The sequence below is a fragment of the Brassica napus genome, chromosome A9, assembly GCF_020379485.1.
Source record: "Brassica napus cultivar Da-Ae chromosome A9, Da-Ae, whole genome shotgun sequence".
Classification (NCBI taxonomy): Eukaryota; Viridiplantae; Streptophyta; class Magnoliopsida; order Brassicales; family Brassicaceae; genus Brassica; species Brassica napus.
In genome coordinates, this window is record NC_063442.1 from 177,987 (window position 1) to 198,891 (window position 20,905).

The following is a 20,905-nucleotide window of genomic DNA, read 5'->3' on the forward strand; positions in this document are numbered from 1 at the left end:
TGTGCTTTGACTCCAAATATATTTTCTAGAACAAAAATAAATTACGGACACAATATTTGTTACGCTTACAGAAAAAATACAAAATTCCTAAAAATGTATGTTAAGTAGATCATTTTGTTAAATTATTTTTGATGTGGAAATCTTTTAGTCCAATGATTTAATTGATAGGTTATTAATATTTTTATACCAGAAAATCGGAGATTCGAATCCTATAAAATGCAAATTATGCAGGTTACCAAGAAGAAAATTTAAAAGAGATCATCTATACTACAATTTTTGTTTTGTCAAAACAATTTATGTTGACTAAAATGGAATCTAATATGGTTCGGGCAACTTGAGTTTATCATTTGTGTTTGATTAGTGAAGTGTCTGCGTGTTTGATAAAATAAGTTAGTTCAATATTTAAATACTAGTTTTCTCCACTAAAATATTCATCATCTTAAAATATTCGAATTTGCATATATAAATATATATACACGTTTAAATTAAAAATGTAAATTGGATTGGAATCCAGATCTGGATTTAAATATCAAGATAATGTAGCGGGTCTTGGAATCCTTAGCTGTTATAACAAAATTATAGGTTTTATTGGTCAAAATTGTTTATAACCAGATTATAGCTGTTAATCCCTAGATGTTAGAGCCAGATTATATCCCTTTCTTATTAAAGGAGGAGCATTGATAAAAATAAACCTTGGCCTCATGTGTTTATTACATGAGTGCCATTTCCTAGGTGTCATCACCACATGCATTCTCACCAACTTTTTTTAAAAACCCTTTCTCAACTAGAATAATTACAAACAAATGCCACTGGTCATTATATTATACTATATGGTTTTCGGATTTCAAAAATAACTTTCGGATTATGTTTGTGGTAAGTCATTAATGCTTGATTAAATTCAGATTCCAAAAAAAAAAACGGAGATTTAACTAAGGCAGCATATTAACTCCTTCCTAAGAGAGACTTTATGGTATGTTCGAAAATTTGGAAGTGTTTCATTTAAATAAAGCAACAAAATACGGTTTGATTGTGAGGCGATGATCATGTGGTAAGTCATTTACGCTTGAGTACAGTATTTGATTCTTTAAACGTGCTACAACTAAGTTCTTTACGGTTTGAATTGATTATTTTAACCTGCACGAAAGTTCATATCATAACCTGTACGAATGTTCATATCTAATCTTGCAACAAATAAACCAAGAGTGATTTTTCTTACCTATTTCACGTCCAGGCATCACGCAATTTATAAAACAGGCAAGTGGTATATACGGTATCAATTTTCCATCATTAATATCGGTTTCAGAAATAGACTCGTGGTGAGGAATTACAGACATAGTATTATGTGTTTTACAGTGTTGGCAAATTAATTGGGGACAAAGTAATCTATTGTATTTATTGTATATACAATAGATTATGAAATGCTGATATTATATGTATATTTTGCTAATATTTTTCATATTTCATAATAAGGCCGACTTAAGAAGGTTACTAACATTGATGGGTTTTCCAAAATTGTCTTCGACCCCACTGGTGTTCCAGAAATTGATGTTTTACGATTGAGGTAATACATGCATTCACATATTTTGTTAAATAATGTTTTTAATTTCTCAAGATGATCTCTTTGCTATTGCTCATAATAGGATTGCAAACGAAGACTTCTGAAGGCATTATTGACAACAGTTATTTTGTCTCTATTTTTCATTTTCTTTTGTTTTCTTATACATTGTTTCTTTTATATTTTATTAGACTATTGTTTATGTTTCATTTAATATTATATTTATAATTTACCCGCATGCAAACAAATATACAATTTAATTTTAAAGTCCATCGCATATAAATTTATATTGACATACTTAAATTCTTAGCTATAATCCGTACTTTCTTACATATATTTTTCTTACTATGACTTTAACTTTTATTATGTTTACATATTAAAAGTTATAATACTTTAAAAAATTTCTCGCTCCGCGCAGGGCGCGGGTTATCACCTAGTATTTTATTAAACAGCACATGAACAACATTATATGTTGACTAAAAATGGCTTTGGTAACATAATTTGCTACTCCCTTTGAATTTAAAAGATTGATGTCGTATGATTTGCACACATGTTAATAACATTAAATATATATTTTAAATGATTAGTTTTGTTAGTTGTATTTGTTTCATGATCTAAAATTCTATTACTCATATTTCAGATTTTAATTTATGTTTTAGTTTCGAATAAAATGCATAATTAGAAGTAGAATACCATTTTTTTACACAAATAAAAAATTAAATCATCAATTATTTGTATACGCAATTATTGGTATACGGAATGAGTATTTGTTTAGATTAAAGAAATGTGAGTTTTTCTTTTACAAAAATGAAAGTGAGTTCACTATTTAAATGTCAGTTTCCACTATTAAAATATCCATGAATATTTAAATTTGAATCTGTAAACATGTAGTATATATTAAAATTACAAATAAAATTTTTTTTTTTTGATTCGATCAATCTTGGATTCCAAATAATTTATCCCTAATTTGATCTGGATCTGAATATCAAGATTTTGGATTGGATCGGGTCTTGGACTCCGAAAAATAATTTCATTCATAGCTAGCCAGACTGTAGGTTTCATTGGTCACAATTGTTTATTTAAGACTATAGGTTTCATTGGTCACAATTGTTTATAAATAAAACAATATAAATATGAATGCAATACGAACGTTGAGAAGCAAGTGAGTGAGAGAGAAAGAAGAAACAATGGAGAAGATCGAGCACACGACGGTTTCCACCAATGGCATCAACATGCACGTAGCTTCAATAGGTTCAGGTCCAGTCGTCCTATTCCTCCACGGCTTCCCCGATCTCTGGTACTCATGGCGCCACCAGCTTCTCTCTTTCGCCGACTTAGGTTACCGCGCAATCGCTCCTGATCTCCGAGGTTACGGCGATTCCGACTCGCCGCCGTCTCATGAATCGTACACCCTACTCCATATCGTCGGAGACCTCGTCGGTTTGCTGGACTCGCTCGGCGTTGACCAGGTTTTCCTAGTTGGCCATGACTGGGGAGCCATCATCGCGTGGTGGATGTGTATGATCCGGCCTGATCGAGTCAAGGCGCTGGTGAACATGAGCGTTGAGTTTCATCCGAGGAATCCTTCTGTGAAAACTGTTGATGCGTTTAAGGCTTTGTTCGGCGAGGATTACTACATCTGCAGGTTCCAGGTGAGACTTGAATCGAAACTTTCCATGTCTTTTAGGGTTTTTATCTGACTTATGACGCAAGTCTTTTGTTTATTACTGGTGAAGATAAGATTAGGCTAACGAGTGGTAGGTAGTGGAAAATGTTACTTCATGGACATTTTTCTTCATTGCCCACATTGGTTAACCATCAAAAGCAAAATACTTTAGCTGATTGCTTTGTTTGGTGTTTAGTGGTGATTACTTCGTTTGGCATGGCAGTGAGGAATGCTGTTTGGATCTATGTATCTGGGACCTATCACCTACCTGGCCCTGCGGATTTGAACCGAACCAAACACACCTAACCGAAATTTTGGTTTTCGGTTCACTTTAGGTTTGGTTCAGAAAGCTTTTGAAAATATTTTGTTTTTTCAATTCAGTTCGGTTTTTGATGAGTTTGGTTTTCAAAAACAAAACAAAATTAACCAAAAGTATTAAATCGAATTAATCGAACTAACCAAAAAATCGAAACTATCCAAGTTTTAAAAAAAAGTTAAATACTAAAAGCTAACCAAAACCCAAAATCTGTTATTTCAAGGAAAATATAAAACTGGAATTAACCAAAAACCAAACCAAACTGAGTTTTTTTGGTTTACTTCGGAAGGAGTGTACGTAGCTGAACTAAACTAACCGAAACCAAAAATATCCTACCTGAATAAACCAAATAAGCCGAAACAGCAAGCCTACACCAACCTATACAAAGCTCAAAGTAGTTGAGCTATGATAAGAAAGCTGTAATTTTATAATATAAAATAGTAATCAAATAAAAAGTCAAAGTCATTTACTTTATTTGGGTATGTGGTTGCTTAAGACTAGGCTAACGAGTGATAGCTAGTGTGAAAAAGTTGAGACTGGAAACTGTTGCGCATCGACCTTCTTCTTCATTGTCCACTTTGGTTAATCATCGAAGGCAAAAGAATTTAGCTGATTTCTTGTTTGGTGTTTAGTTGTTTTAGATCAGTTGTGATTCTTTACGTTTAATAACAATTACTTCTTTTATGGCAATGAGGAATGTTATTTGGATATATGTAATCTGCGACCTACTATCACTTATTACCTACCTATACAAAGCTCAAAGTAGCTGACCATATGATATGCAATTTGCAATATTTATGATTTAAAAATGGCAATATTAAGTATATAAAAGACTTTCAAAAGTCATTTACTCTATTTAGTTATATGGTTGTTTGCTATGAGTAAAAATGCAAGTTTGATTAGTCTTGTTGTTTCCATTTGCTTATTTGGGTATCTGTATATAATGAATCAGAGTGTTTCTTTTCTTTATTCCAGGAGCCTGGAGATATTGAGGAAGACTTTGCTCAAGTTGATACGAAGAAGTTAGTAAATGGTTTTTTCACTTCGCATAACACACGCCCACCTTGCATTCCAAAGTCAGTTTTCAGATATTTACCTGATCCACCTGCTTTACCTGGTTGGTTCACCGAGCAAGACGTCTGTTTCTATGCAGACAAGTTTAGCCAAAAAGGCTTCACTGGTGGACTAAACTACTATCGCGCCATGAACCTGTAAGTCTTTTATGAATATATATATCTAGCCTCCAGTTATTCAATCATTATGATAACTCCTCATGGTATTATCCTTCTAAACCTGTAGAAGCTGGGAGTTAACGGCTCCGTGGGATGGTCTACAGATCAAGGTCCCTGTGAAGTACATTACGGGTGATCTTGACCCTACGTACCACATCCCCGGAACAAAGGAATACATACATGAAGGTGGTTTGAAGAAACATGTTCCATTTCTACAAGAAGTGGTGGTGATGGAAGGTGTTGGTCATTTCCTTCAGCAAGAGAAGCCCAAGGAAATCACTGATCATATCTATGGTTTCTTCAAGAAATTCTGAACCGGCGAAATCAAGTTCTGCTGAGCTTCCTCAAAGGCAATTTCTTGGTGTGAGCTTCTACTTGCAATGGGATTTGAAATGAAAGGATAATGTGTGTATTTTTTTACTTGTTTAAATAAGACATTCCCTTCTCTCCTCAAGATATTTGAGAGAGCTTTCTCAAAAAAAAGAAAAAAAAATTGAGCGAGAGAAGTTCATCTCTTTTTTATTTTAATTCCATATTTATCTGAATAATAATCAATTCCGACTTATTCGGATCTTGTCTTCCGTTCAGTCAATCGGACAATACAGTTTTCAGTTAATCTGAATCTGTTTTTGTTAATCCTTTGGCTTCTCTCTCCTTCTATTTCAGATGAAATGCGAAATTACTAATGCTTTGAGCAATCTATTTTTTTTGTTCATGGCATTCTAATCCATCTTTTCAAAAGATGTAAATCTTTGCTTCCTTGTGATTTATATTATACACGCATCGTAAAAGAGATAGTAGCCGGTTTACATTTGGGTTTTGAGCATAATATTGTTGACAACAAATGTCATTTGTATTTTATAGTTAAAGGATTATTATTTGATGTTATAGAATTATACGTATAAATTAAAGCATTATATTTACACACAATTTATTTATTTTAAATTAAATACGATGTTTTATTTTTGATATGAAATTATTAGTTTTTATCTTTTATGATTTTTATTTTTCAGTTTTTAAAAGTATTGGTTATAATATGATTAGTTATTTAATTATTGTTTTTAAGATACAATATTATCAAATATTTAGCCAAACATAAGCTAACGAATAATTAAAAAATTTTAGGAATACAAAATCATAAATAATATTACTCTATTTCATAATATAAGATGTTAGGGTTATAAATTATAATTATAAATATTAAAAACTTAGTTTTTATATAAAAATATAAAAAATAAAAAAATAATTCAACCAATATAGAAAATATAATTGTTTAAATGGTTTTTTAAAAAATTAAAGTTAATTTAGAAATCTCAAACACTAAGAAAAACATTCAGAAACATAGTATAATATGAAATGGAAGGAGTATTAAATTTTATAGTGGAATGAAAAATTTGAAAAGTAAAAAGCTAATAATATTCACCCGAAAATATTAAAAACACAACAATAAGCGTGTGATATCACGCACCTATTATGCGTAAACTCCCAGACAAATATTCACCGGAAAGTCAGAGAAACCACTCTCCTCTGAAAAGACTAAAACACCCTCACCTTCTTCCGTCGCACCGCTTCTACAGAGATACCCTTTTAGTCAAACAACATTCTTCTCCTCCTCCTCCTCCCTCCTCTTCGCTGTAACGCTTCACCTAAACAAAACCCAAACACACAATGCAATCACCAAAACCGCGGCGTAAAGCGGGCCCCACAACAAACGGACTCGACTCCGCGGAGAAGCTCGACGAGCTCCTGATCTCCTCCGCGATCTGCAACGGCGAGGACTTAGGCCCGTTCGTCCGCAAAACCTTCGGCACAGGCAAGCCGGAGACGCTCCTCCACCACCTCAAGCTCTTCTCCCGATCCAAAGAGTCCGAGATCGAGGAGGTCTGCAAAGCTCACTACCAGGACTTCATCCACGCCGTCGACGACCTCAAGTCCCTCCTCTCCGACGTCGAATCTCTCAAATCGGCCCTCTCGGACTCCAACTCCAAGCTCCAATCCGTCGCGGCGCCGCTTCTATCGTCCCTCGACTCGCTCGTCGAGGCCGGGACTGTATCCAAGAACGTCGATCTGGCGATCGGAGCGGTTAAACACTGCGTCCGCGTGGCGGAGATCGCGTCGCGAGCCAATCGGCATCTCCAGGGAGGGAGGTTCTACATGGCGCTGAAGTGCGTGGAGCTGATCGAGAGCGAGCTCTTGGAGAAGACACCTTCCTCGACTTTGAAAAGGATGATTGAGAAGAGGATCCCCGAGATTCGAGGGTATGTGAAGAGGAGAGTGAGTAAGGAGCTTGGCGATTGGTTGGTTGAGATTCGCGTCGTGTGTAGAAACTTAGGTCAGTTAGCTATAGGTGAAGCTTCCTCCTCGCGGCAGCGTGAGGAGGAGGTTAGGATTAAACAGAAGGAAGCTGAGTGCGTCTACGCGTTGATCGAAGAAGATATTGATGGTGACGAGTATGAGTCTAGTGATGATGATGATGCCTTTGATTTGACTCCGCTCTATAGAGCTTACCACATTCATCAAACACTCTCACTCCAAGACGGTTTCAAGCAGTATTATTTCGATAACAGAGAGCTTCAGCTCAAGTCTGACTCAGAGGTTTCTTCAATGACTCCGTTTCTCGAGTCCCACCAGACGTTTTTCGCGCAGATCGCGGGGTTCTTCATAGTGGAGGATCGGGTTCTGAGAACCGGAGGAGGGTTGATTTCGAAGGTGGAAGTCGAGTTTTTGTGGGATCTTGCGGTTACCAATATGTGCGCTGTCTTGGAGGATCAGTTCTCTAGGATGCAGACGGCTAATCATTTGCTGTTGATTAAGGATTACGTTAGTTTGTTAGGTGTGAGTCTGCGTAGGTATGGATACACTGTTGACCCGCTTCTGGAAGTGTTGAGCAAGCATAGGGATAAGTATCATGAGCTGTTGTTGTCTGATTGTCGGAAGCAGATGGCGGAAGCGTTGTCTGCTGATAAGTTTGAGCAGATGTTGATGAAGAAAGAGTATGAGTATTCCATGAATGTTCTCTCTTTCCAGCTTCAGACATCGGATATTGTACCGGCTTTCCCTTACATTGCGCCCTTCTCGACCACGGTTCCGGATTGTTGTCGGATCGTTCGGTCTTTTATCGAGGATTCGGTTAGTTTCATGTCTCACGGAGGCCAGCTTGATTTCTACGATGTCGTGAAGAAGTATCTAGATAGGCTTCTAGGGGAAGTCCTCGACGAGGCTCTGTTGAAGCTGATTAGCTCATCGGTTCACGTGGTTTCTCAGGCGATGCAGGTTGCCGCAAACATGGCCGTGTTCGAGCGCGCTTGCGATTTCTTCTTCCGACACGCCGCGCAGCTTTCGGGAGTTCCGTTGAGGATGGCGGAGAGAGGGAGGAGGCATTTCCCTTTAACCAAATCGCAAAACGCCGCGGAGGAGACGCTCTCGGGTCTGCTTAAGAAGAAGATAGACGGGTTCATGATACTGGTCGAGAATGTGAACTGGGCAAGCGACGATGTTCCTCAGGGTGGGAACGAGTACATGAACGAAGTGATAATCTACTTGGTGACTCTGGTCTCCACCGCGCAGCAGATTCTGCCTGCTAAAGTCCTGAGAAGGGTTTTGCACGATGTACTCGCTCACATCTCCGAGAGAATCGTCGGAACGTTGTGTGGGGATCTAGTGAAGAGACTGAGCATGGCTGCAATCAAAGGACTTGACGTGGATGTTCAGTTGCTGGACTCTTTTACAGAGCAGTTAACTTCACTGCTCACGGAGAAAGAGGCTAACGAGATGAAAACGGCTTTTGTGGAGATAAGACAGATGATTAACTTGCTTCTGAGTAGTCACCCTGAGAAGTTCCTTAACCCTGTGATCAGAGAGAGAAGCTACCACGCTTTGGATAACAGGAAAGTTGCGACGGTATCTGAGAAGTTGAAAGATCCATCAGATAGTATTTTTGGGACGTTTGGAGCAAGAGGGTCGAGGCAAAACCCTAAGAACAAATCGTTAGACACGTTGATAAAGAGATTGAAAGATGTGAGCTAGTGATGATTTGAGCATAGACACACAAAGCGTAAGTAAGATTGTTCCATCTCCTCTGTATTGATAATTATTGTAATCTGCTTTATATTTTTGTTGATGATTCGTTGGTCTCTGAGTTACAAGGCAAGAAAGAAAAAAAAACAATTTCGGTTTATTCGGTGGTTCATTATGGTTTTGCATTCTTTAGTTTGATTTTTGTTTTCAAGAAATTTTAAAAAAATATTTTCAGTTTAATGGAATGTGAAGTTGGTAGTTGGTGCATTTTCTTCATGTCAATTAAGTTTTGGTTTGATTCATATGAACACGTGAACCTTCGCGATCAAATCTCTACCGTCCATGTATTGCATGTTTACTTCATCGGACATTGACGCTGTCATTACACGAACACCTAACAACTGTTTTCGACACAACACAACTAGACACGAATCATAGCAACAGAGTGAAGAAGAACAACAAGCGATGTCGTCAAACACAATCCTCACTTGGAGCCTCGTCTTCTTTCTTTTCCTCACCGTCTCCGACCAAAAGCCCACCGCTTACGACGCTGTCAAAAGCTACAACCTACCGCCCGGAATCCTCCCAAAGGGAGTCGTTGACTACGAGCTTAACCGTAAAACCGGCGATTTCAAAGTCTACTTCAACGGCACGTGTGATTTCTCAATCCAATCGTACCAGCTCAAGTACAAACCAACTATCTCCGGGGTTATATCAGCCGGCCAAGTCAAGAATCTGAAAGGCGTTAGCGTTAAGGTGCTTTTTTTCTGGGTCAATATTGTTGAGGTGTCTCTTGACGGCGGCGATCTTGATTTCTCAGTCGGGATTGCGTCGGCGAGTTTCCCGGCGGTTGATTTTGAGGAGAGTCCTCAGTGTGGCTGTGGGTTTGATTGTAATGGGCTTTTATTTTCTTCTTGAATCTATTAGGCCTTTATGTTGTACCAAATAAAAAGGCCTTTTGTTTTTAGTATGAGCCAGCGAGATGATTAAGTTTATTAAATAAATAACTTACTAGATTTTGATCCGGACGTATTTATTTTTTAAAATATGATGCTATTTGTTTTTATGTCACTATTTAGGGTTTGGAAAAAAAATTCGAATTTGAAAAACCGAACCGATCACAATCCAAATAATTAGTACTAAATCCGAACCAAAATTGATTAGATATCCGAGTTATTCAAAATTTTGGTATTTGAAGAAGTGAAACCTAATCTGATCCAAACTGAAATATTTTGGGTATCTAATAGATTTATATATTTATATATATTAATTACTTTTAGATTTAATATATATAAAAACATCCAGTATATATATGATACTTTTAAGTTTGTTTAAATATTTGAAAATATATAAAAGAAATATCTAAAATAGTTAAAATATACTCAAAACTCCAAAAATACTTAAATAATTATTAATTCTCTATCCAAATATTTAAACCAACCCAATTTATATGTTAAGTTAGGTACTCTGACATATGTTACTCAGATTTATATGTAATATATTCTATTGTTTATAGATTTTTTTTAAATTAAAGCATATAATAAATTCTAAAATTTTTAAAATAATTTAAATTGGTTATTGAAATCCAAACCGACTCCTGAAAAATCTGAACCGAACACGAAATCCCAAACAGATCCGAAAAAGAACCAGAACGCCCACCCCTAATCATTATTATATATCCTATATGTGTCATCATAAGTTACAAAAATATGTGTTATCATATAACTAATCGTATTTTATACGTACCATCAAATAATTAATAATAATTAATAATATTTTATACATACAATCATATAAATAATCACATATATTATATTTTTAAATTTCAATGTGAAATATAAAAACCATAATTTAAGTTGGTATTTAAAATTGAGCTTTGTATTATATTTTTCTTACATATATTGAAAACATTTTTATAATGGTTATTGGACAATATGTTAGTAAAAATCAAATTTTGAATATATGTATATTTTTGAATGACTTTTTGATAAAAATCAATTTTAAATTATTATTTTGATTTGAATATGTATATCAAGTAACATAAGCTCATTACTTTTTTAATATAATGTAATGGACTTCCAAAATTTTAATAGCATACGTCCATTATTTTTTTTCTTCCTAACTTGCAGCTATTCGTGTTTCTAAATATCACTATTCTTTTTTGAACTACTATATATATTGCCAAACAAAAACTTAAATTACTTATACTTTAATAAGATATATTATTATTTTGATTTGTATATGTATATCATGGTACATGGACATCGTTCTAATTTTTATCAATTAATTTAGCAAAACTGCAAATACTCCCTAAATCATTGGACTAACTACTATAAAATTGCTATTTCCCAGAGAAACGGAGACAACAAAGGTTCCAAACATCTTTGAACTTCATTATATGTTATTAGCGGATTAAACTATGTATTAAAACAGAATTGTCATATTTTTTTATTTTTTCTCAAAATCTATGTGTTAACCCCTACGAAAATATTGAGTTTTTAGTAAATGCTCTATATATGAAGCCTATAATCAATAAATTTGTTTTAAAATTTAAAACCACATTATACATTTGTATTAATATATGATAAACTCTTTTTCATGGTACATGGACATCGTTCTAATTTTTTATCAATTAATTTAGTAAAACTGCAAATACTCCCTAAATCATTGGTCTAACAACTATAAAATTGTTATTCCCGAGAGAAACGGAGACAACAAAAGTTCAAAACCTCTATGAACTTCATCATATGTTATTATATGATTCAAATATATATTTACACAGTATTGTCAAATTTTTTGAAATTTTCTCAAAATCTATGTGTTACCCCCTATGAAAATAGTGAGTTTTCGGTAAATGCTCTATATATTCAAGCCTATAATCTTTAAATTTGTTTTAAAATTTAAAACCACATCATACATTTGTATTAATGTATGATAAACTCCTTTTCATGGTACATGGACATCGTTCTAATTTTTTATCCATTAATTTAGCAAAACTGCAAATACTCCCTAAATCATTGGAATAACTACTATAAAATTGCTATTCCCAAGAGAAACGGAGACAACAAAAGTTCCAAACCTCTTTGAACTTCATCATATGTTATTAGCGGATTCAACTATTTATTGAAACAGTATTGTCAATAATTTGAATTTTTCTCAAAATCTATGTGTGAACCCCTAAGAAAATAATGAGTTTTCGGTAAATGCTCTATATATTGAAGCTTATAATCTTTAAATTTGTTTTAAAATTAAAAACCACATTAAACGTTTGTATTAATGTATGATAATCTCCTTTTCATGGTACATAGACATCGTTCTAATTTTTTATCAATTAATTTAACAAAACTGCAAATACTCCCTAAATCATTGGACTAACCACTATAAAATTGTTATTCCCTAGAGAAACGGAGACAACAAATGTTCCAAACCTCTTTGAACTTCATCATATGATATTACATGATTCAACTATGTATTAAAACAGTATTGTCAAAAAATTTGATTTTTTTTTCAAAATCTATATGTTACCCCTTATGAAAATAATGAGTTTTCGGTAAATGCTCTATATATTGAAGCCTATAATCCTTAAATTTGTTTTAAATTTAAAAACACTTTATATATTTGTATTAATGTATGATAAACTTCTTTTCATGGTACATGGACATCGTTCTAATTTTTTATCCATTAATTTAGAAAAACTGCAAATACTCCCTAAATCATTGGACTAACCACTATAAAATTGCTATTCCTTAGAGAAACGAAAACAACGAAGGTTCCAAACCTCTTTGAACTTTATCATATGTTATTATATGATTCAAATATATATTTATACAGTATTGTCAAATTTTTTGAAATTTTCTCAAAATCTATGTGTTACCCCCTATGAAAATAGTGAGTTTTCGGTAAATGCTCTATATATTCAAGCCTATAATCTTTAAATTTGTTTTAAAATTTAAAACCACATCATACATTTGTATTAATGTATGATAAACTCCTTTTCATGGTACATGGACATCGTTCTAATTTTGTATCCATTAATTTAGCAAAACTGCAAATATTCCCTAAATCATTGGAATAACTACTATAAAATTGCTATTCCCAAGAGAAACAGAGACAACAAAAGTTCCAAACCTCTTTGAAATTCATCATATGTTATTATATGATTCAACTATGCATTAAAACAGTATTGTCAAATTTTTTGAATTTTTCTCAAAATCTATGTGTACCCCCCTATGAAAATAGTGAATTTTCGGTAAATGATCTATATATGAAGCCTATAATCTATTAATTCGTTTTAAAATTTATAACCACATTATACATTTGTATTAATTTATGATAAACTCTTTTTCATGGTACACGTAAATTGTTCTAAATTTTTATCAATTAATTTAGCAAAACTGCAAATACTCCCTAAATCATTAGACTAACCACTATAAAATTGCTATTCCCTAGAGAAACGGAGACAACAAAGGTTACAAACCTCTTTGAACTTCATCATATTTTATTACATGATTCAAATATGTATTAAAACAGTATTTTCAATTTTTTTGTGTTTTTTTCAAAATCTATGTGTTAACCCCTACGAAAATAGTGAGTTTTCGGTCAATGCTCTATATATGAAGCCTATAATCTTTAAATTTGTTTTAAAATTTAAAACCACATTATACCTTTGTATTAATTTATGATAAACTTCTTTTCATGGTACATGGACATCGTTCTAATTTTTTATCAATTAATTTAGCAAAACTGTAAATACTATCTAAATCATTGGACTAACCACTATAAAATTGCTATTCCTTAGAGAAACGGAAACAACAAAGGTTCCAAACCTCTTTGAACTTCATCATATTTTATTACATGATTCAAATATGTATTAAAACAATATTCTCAAATTTATTGAATTTTTCTCAAAATCTATGTGTACCCCCCCCCCCCCCCCCCCCTACGAAAATAGTGAGTTTTCGGTAAATTCTCTATATATGAAGCCTATAATCTTTAAATTCGTTTTAAAATTTATAACCACATTATACATTTGTATTAATTTATGATAAACTCCTTTTCATGGTACATGGACATCGTTCTAATTTTTTATCAATTAATTGAGCAAAACTGCAAATACTCCCTAAATCATTAGACTAACCACTATAAAATTGCTATTCCCTAGAGAAACGGAGACAACAAAGGTTCCAAACCTCTTTGAACTTCATCATATTTTATTACATGATTCAAATATGTATTAAAACAGTATTTTCAATTTTTTTGAGTTTTTTTCAAAATCTATGTGTTAACAACCCCTACGAAAATAGTGAATTTTCGGTCAATGCTCTATATATGAAGCCTATAATCTTTAAATTTGTTTTAAAATTTAAAACCACATTATACCTTTGTATTAATTTATGATAAACTTCTTTTCATGGTACATGGACATCGTTCTAATTTTTTATCAATTAATTTAGCAAAACTGTAAATACTATCTAAATCATAGGACTAACCACTATAAAATTGTAATTCCTTAAAGAAACAGAAACAACAAAGGTTCCAAGCCTCTTTGAACTTTATCATATTTTATTACATGATTCAAATATGTATTAAAACAGTATTCTCAAATTTTTTGAATTTTTTCCAAAATCTATGTGTACCTCCTACGAAAATAGTGAGTTTTCGGTAAATGTTCTATATATGAAGCCTATAATCTTTTAATTCGTGTTAAAATTTATAACCACATTATACCTTTGTATTAATGTATGATAAACTTCTTTTAATGGTACATGGACATCGTTCTAATTTTTTATCCATTAATTTTACAAAATTGCAAATACTCCCTAAATCATTGAACTAACCACTATAAAATTGTTATTCCCTAGAGAAACGGAGACAACAAAGGTTAAAACCCTCTTTGAACTTCATCATATGTTATTCCATGACTCATACATGTATTAAAACAGTATTCTCAAATTTTTTGAATTTTTCTCAAAATCTATGTGTAACCCCCCTACGAAAATAGTGAGTTTTCGGTAAATGCTCTATATATGAAGCCTGTAATCTTTAAATTTGTTTTAAAAATTAAAACCAAATTATACCTTTGTATTAATGTATGATAAACTTCTTTTCATGGTACATGGACATCGTTCTAATTTTGTATCCATTAATTTAGCAAAACTGCAAATACTCCCTAAATCATTGGACTAACCACTATAAAATTGCTATTCCCTAGAGAAACGGAGACAACAAAGGTTCCAAACCTCTTTGAAATTCATCATATGTTATTCCATGACTCATACATGTATTAAAACAGTATTCTCAAATTTTTTGAATTTTTCTCAAAATCTATGTGTACCCCCTACGAAAATAGTGAGTTTTCGGTAAATGATCTATATATGAAGCCTATAATCTTTTAATTCGTTTTAAAATTTATAACCACATTATACATTTGTATTAATTTATGATAAACTCTTTTTCATGGTACATGTAAATCGTTCTAATTTTTTATCAATTAATTTAGCAAAACTGCAAATACTCCCTAAATCATTAGACTAACCACTATAAAATTGCTATTCCCTAGAGAAACGGAGACAACAAAGGTTCCAAACCTCTTTGAACTTCATCATATTTTATTACATGATTCAAATATGTATTTAAACAGTATTTTAAATTTTTTTGAGTTCTTTTCAAAATCTATGTGTAACCCCTACGAAAATAGTGAGTTTTCGGTAAATGCTCTATATATGAAGCCTATAATCTTTAAATTTGTTTTAAAATTTAAAACCACATTATACCTTTGTATTAATGTATGATAAACTTCTTTTCATGGTACATGGACATCGTTCTAATTTTTTATCCATTAATTTAGCAAAACTGCAAATACTCCCTAAATCATTGGACTAACCACTATAAAATTGCTATTCCCTAGAGAAACGGAGACAACAAAGGTTCCAAACCTCTTTGAACTTCATCATATGTTATTACATGATTCAATTATGCATTAAAACAGTATTGTCAAATTTTTTGAATTTTTCTCAAAATCTATGTGTACCCCCTACGAAAATAGTGAGTTTTCGGTAAATGCTCTATATATGAAGCCTATAATCTTTTAATTCGTTTTAAAATTTATAACCACATTATACATTTGTATTAATTTATGATAAACTCCTTTTCATGGTACATGGACATCGTTCTAATTTTTTATCAATTAATTTAGCAAAACTGTAAATACTCCCTAAATCATTGGACTAACCACTATAAAATTGCTATTCCTTAGAGAAACGGAGACAACAAAGGTTCCAAACCTCTTTGAACTTCATCTTATGTTATTCCATGACTCAGACATGTATAAAAACAGTATTCTCAAATTTTTTGAATTTTTGTCAAAATCTATGTTTACCCCCCTACGAAAATAGTGAGTTTTCGGTAAATGCTCTATATATGAAGCCTATAATCTTTAATTTTGTTTTAAAATTTAAAACCACATTATACCTTTGTATTAATGTATGATAAACTTCTTTTCATGGTACATGGACATCGTTCTAATTTTTTATCCATTAATTTAGCAAAACTGCAAATACTCCCTAAATCATTGGACTAACCACTATAAAATTGCTATTCCCTAGAGAAACGGAGACAACAAAGGTTCCAAACCTCTTTGAAATTCATCATATGTTATTACATGATTCAACTATGCATTAAAACAGTATTGTCAATTTTTTTGAATTTTCTCAAAATCTATGTGTACCCTCTACAAAAATAGTGAGTTTTCGGTAAATGCTCTATATATGAAGCCTATAATCTTTTAATTCGTTTTAAAATTTATAACCACATTATACATTTGTATTAATTTATGATAAACTCTTTTTCATGGTACATGTAAATCGTTCTAATTTTTTATCAATTAATTTAGCAAAACTGCAAATACTCCCTAAATCATTAGACTAACACTATAAAATTGCTATTCCCTAGAGAAACGGAGACAACAAAGGTTCCAAACCTCTTTGAACTTCATCATATTTTATTACATGATTCAAATATGTATTAAAACAGTATTTCAATTTTTTTGAATTTTTTCAAAATCTATGTGTTAACCCCTACGAAAATAGTGAGTTTTCGGTAAATGCTCTATATATGAAGCCTATAATCTTTAAATTTGTTTTAAAATTTAAAACCACATTATACTTTTGTATTAATGTATGATAAACTTCTTTTCATGGTACATGGACATCGTTCTAATTTTTTATCCATTAATTTAGCAAAACTGCAAATACTCCCTAAATCATTGGACTAACCACTATAAAATTGCTATTCCCTAGAGAAACGGAGACAACAAAGGTTCCAAACCTCTTTGAACTTCATCATATGTTATTACATGATTCAACTATGCATTAAAACAGTATTGTCAAATTTTTTGAATTTTTCTCAAAATCTATGTGTACCCCCTACGAAAATAGTGAGTTTTCGGTAAATGCTCTATATATGAAGCCTATAATCTTTTAATTCGTTTTAAAATTTATAACCACATTATACATTTGTATTAATTTATGATAAACTCTTTTCATGGTACATGGACATCGTTCTAATTTTTTATCAATTAATTTAGCAAAACTGTAAATACTCCCTAAATCATTGGACTAACCACTATAAAATTGCTATTCCTTAGAGAAACGGAGACAACAAAGGTTCCAAACCTCTTTGAACTTCATCATATTTTATTACATGATTCAAAAATGTAGTAAACAGTATTTTCAGATTTTTTGAATTTTTTCTCAAAATCTATGTGTACCCCCGTACGAAAATAGTGAGTTTTCGGTAAATGATCTATATATGAAGCCTATAATCTTATAATTCGTTTTAAAATTTATAACCACATTATAATTTGTATTAATTTATGATAAACTTCTTTTCATGGTACATGGACATCGTTCTAATTTTTTATCAATTAATTTAGCAAAACTGTAAATACTATCTAAATCATTGGACTAACCACTATAAAATTGCTATTCCTTAGAGAAACGGAGACAACAAAGGTTCCAAACCTCTTTGAACTTCATCATATTTTATTACATGATTCAAATATGTATTAAAACAGTATTCTCAAATTTTTGAATTTTTCTCAAAATCTATGTGTACCCCCTACGAAAATAGTGAGTTTTCGGTAAATGCTCTATATATGAAGCCTATAATCTTTTAATTCGTTTTAAAATTTATAACCACATTATACCTTTGTATTAATGTATGATAAACTTCTTTTCATGGTACATGGACATCGTTCTAATTTTTTATCCATTAATTTAGCAAAACTGCAAATACTCCCTAAATCATTGGACTAACCACTATAAAATTGCTATTCCCTAGAGAAACGGAGACAACAAAGGTTCCAAACCTCTTTGAACTTCATCATATGTTATTCCATGATTCATATATGTATTAAAACAGTATTCTCAAATTTTTTGAATTTTTCTCAAAATCTATGTGTACCCCCCTACGAAATAGTGAGTTTTCGGTAAATGCTCTATATATGAAGCCTATAATCTTTAAATTTGTTTTAAAATTTAAAACCACATTATACTTTGTATTAATGATGATAAACTTCTTTTCATGGTACATGGACATCGTTCTAATTTTTATCAATTAATTTAGCAAAACTGCAAATACTCCCTAAATCATTGGACTAACCACTATAAAATTGCTATTTCCTAGAGAAACGGAGACAACAAAGGTTCCAAACCTCTTTGAAATTCATCATATGTTATTACATGATTCAAATATGCATTAAAACAGTATTGTCAAATTTTTTGAATTTTTCTCAAAATCTATGTGTACCCCCCTACGAAAATAGTGAGTTTTCGGTAAATGCTCTATATATGAAGCCTATAATCTTTTAATTCGTTTTAAAATTTATAACCACATTATACATTTGTATTAATTTATGATAAACTCTTTTCATGGTACATGGACATCGTTCTAATTTTTTATCAATTAATTTAGCAAAACTGCAAATACTCCCTAAATCATTGGACTAACCACTATAAAATTGCTATTCCCTAGAGAAACGGAGACAACAAGGTTCCAAACCTCTTTGAACTTCATCATATTTTATTACATGATTCAAATATGTATTAAAACAGTATTTTTCAATTTTTTGAATTTTTTTCAAAATCTATGTGTACCCCCTACGAAAATAGTGAGTTTTCGGTAAATGCTCTATATATGAAGCCTATAATCTTTAAATTTGTTTTAAAATTTAAAACCACATTATACCTTTGTATTAATTTATGATAAACTTCTTTTCATGGTACATGGACATCGTTCTAATTTTTTATCAATTAATTTAGCAAAACTGTAAATACTCCCTAAATCATTGGACTAACCACTATAAATTGCTATTCCTTAGAGAAACGGAAACAACAAAGGTTCCAAACCTCTTTGAACTTCATCATATTTTATTACATGATTCAAATATGTATTAAAACAGTATTCTCAAATTTTTTGAATTTTTCTCAAAATCTATGTGTACCCCCTACGAAAATAGTGAGTTTTCGGTAAATGCTCTATATATGAAGCCTATAATCTTTTAATTCGTTTTAAAATTTATAACCACATTATACATTTGTATTAATTTATGATAAACTTTTTTCATGGTACATGGACATCGTTCTAATTTTTTATCAATTAATTTAGCAAAACTGTAAATACTCCCTAAATCATTGGACTAACCACTATAAAATTGCTATTCCTTAGAGAAACGGAGACAAAAAGGTTCCAAACCTCTTTGAACTTCATCATATTTATTACATGATTCAAATATGTATTAAAACAGTATTTCATTTTTTGAATTTTTCTCAAAATCTATGTGTACCCCCCTACGAAAATAGTGAGTTTTCGGTAAATGCTCTATATATGAAGCCTATAATCTTTTAATTCGTTTTAAAATTTATAACCACATTATACATTTGTATTAATTTATGATAACTTTTTTCATGGTACATGGACATCGTTCTAATTTTTTATCAATTATTTAGCAAAACTGTAATACTCCCTAAATCATTGGACTAACCACTATAAAATTGCTATTCCCTAGAGAAACGGAGACAACAAAGGTTCCAAACCTCTTTGAACTTCATCATATTTTATACATGATTCAAATATGTATTAAAACAGTATTCTCAAATTTTTTGAATTTTTCTCAAAATCTATGTGTACCCCCTACGAAAATAGTGAGTTTTCGGTAAATGCTCTATATATGAAGCCTATAATCTTTAAATTTGTTTTAAAATTTAAACCACATTATACATTTGTATTAATGTATGATAAACTTCTTTTCATGGTACATGGACATCGTTCTAATTTTTTATCCATTAATTTAGCAAAACTGCAAATACTCCCTAAATCATTGACTAACCACTATAAAATTGCTATTCCCTAGAGAAACGGAGACAACAAAGGTTCCAAACCTCTTTGAACTTCATCATATGTTATTACATGATTCAAATATGTATTAAAACAGTATTGTCAAATTTTTTGAATTTTTCTCAAAATCTATGTGTACCCCCCTACGAAAATAGTGAGTTTTCGGTAAATGCTCTATATATGAAGCCTATAATCTTTTAATTCGTTTTAAATTTATAACCACATTATACATTTGTATTAATTTATGATAAACTCTTTCATGGTACATGGACATCGTTCTAATTTTTTATCAATTAATTTAGCAAAACTGCAAATACTCCAATACTCCCTAAATCATTAGACTAACCACTATAAAATTGCTATTCCTAGAGAAACGGAGACAACAAAGGTTCCAACCTCTTTGAACTTCATCATATTTTATTACATGATTCAAATATGTATTAAACAGTATTTTCAATTTTTTTGAATTTTTTTCAAAATCTATGTGTACCCCCCTACGAAAATAGTGAGTTTTCGGTAAATGCTCTATATAAAGCCTATAATCTTTTAAATTTGTTTTAAAATTTAAACCACATTATACCTTGTATTAATGTATGATAAACTTCTTTTCATGGTACATGGACATCGTTCTAATTTTTTATCCATTAATTTAGCAAAACTGAATACTCCAAATCATTGACTAACCACTATAAAATTGCTATTTCTTAGAAAACGGAAACAACAAA

General features: G+C 31.7%; 3 protein-coding genes across 3 annotated transcripts; all 3 read left to right on the plus strand.

The window, feature by feature from the left end:
• The first annotated feature begins 2,035 nt into the window (after window positions 1-2,035).
• LOC106363886 (epoxide hydrolase A-like) lies at window positions 2,036-5,775 on the plus strand. Its single transcript, XM_013803556.3, has 3 exons — window positions 2,036-3,207; window positions 4,513-4,748; window positions 4,837-5,775. Exons 1-3 carry the CDS (start codon window positions 2,743-2,745, stop codon window positions 5,081-5,083), a joined length of 948 nt encoding a protein of 315 aa, XP_013659010.2. The 5' UTR covers window positions 2,036-2,742; the 3' UTR covers window positions 5,084-5,775.
• A 455-nt stretch (window positions 5,776-6,230) lies between these two features.
• On the plus strand, window positions 6,231-8,946 carry LOC106365516 (exocyst complex component SEC15B-like). The gene has a single exon (XM_013804934.3). It carries the CDS (start codon window positions 6,438-6,440, stop codon window positions 8,793-8,795), a length of 2,358 nt encoding a protein of 785 aa, XP_013660388.2. The 5' UTR covers window positions 6,231-6,437; the 3' UTR covers window positions 8,796-8,946.
• A 79-nt stretch (window positions 8,947-9,025) lies between these two features.
• Window positions 9,026-9,806, plus strand: LOC106365517. Its single transcript, XM_013804935.3, has one exon. It carries the CDS (start codon window positions 9,252-9,254, stop codon window positions 9,702-9,704), a length of 453 nt encoding a protein of 150 aa, XP_013660389.2. The 5' UTR covers window positions 9,026-9,251; the 3' UTR covers window positions 9,705-9,806.
• The last annotated feature ends 11,099 nt before the right edge of the window (window positions 9,807-20,905 follow it).

Bases quoted from the DNA above. Each gene is read 5' to 3' on its own strand.
- LOC106363886 (XM_013803556.3), top strand. From the start codon at position 2,743: ATGGAGAAGATCGAGCACACGACGGTTTCCACCAATGGCATCAACATG. The intron at 3,208-4,512 runs GTGAGACTTGAA...TCTTTATTCCAG, and splicing joins ACTACATCTGCAGGTTCCAG to GAGCCTGGAGATATTGAGGA. The intron at 4,749-4,836 runs GTAAGTCTTTTA...CTAAACCTGTAG, and splicing joins TACTATCGCGCCATGAACCT to AAGCTGGGAGTTAACGGCTC.
- LOC106365517 (XM_013804935.3), top strand. From the start codon at position 9,252: ATGTCGTCAAACACAATCCTCACTTGGAGCCTCGTCTTCTTTCTTTTC.
- LOC106365516 (XM_013804934.3), top strand. From the start codon at position 6,438: ATGCAATCACCAAAACCGCGGCGTAAAGCGGGCCCCACAACAAACGGA.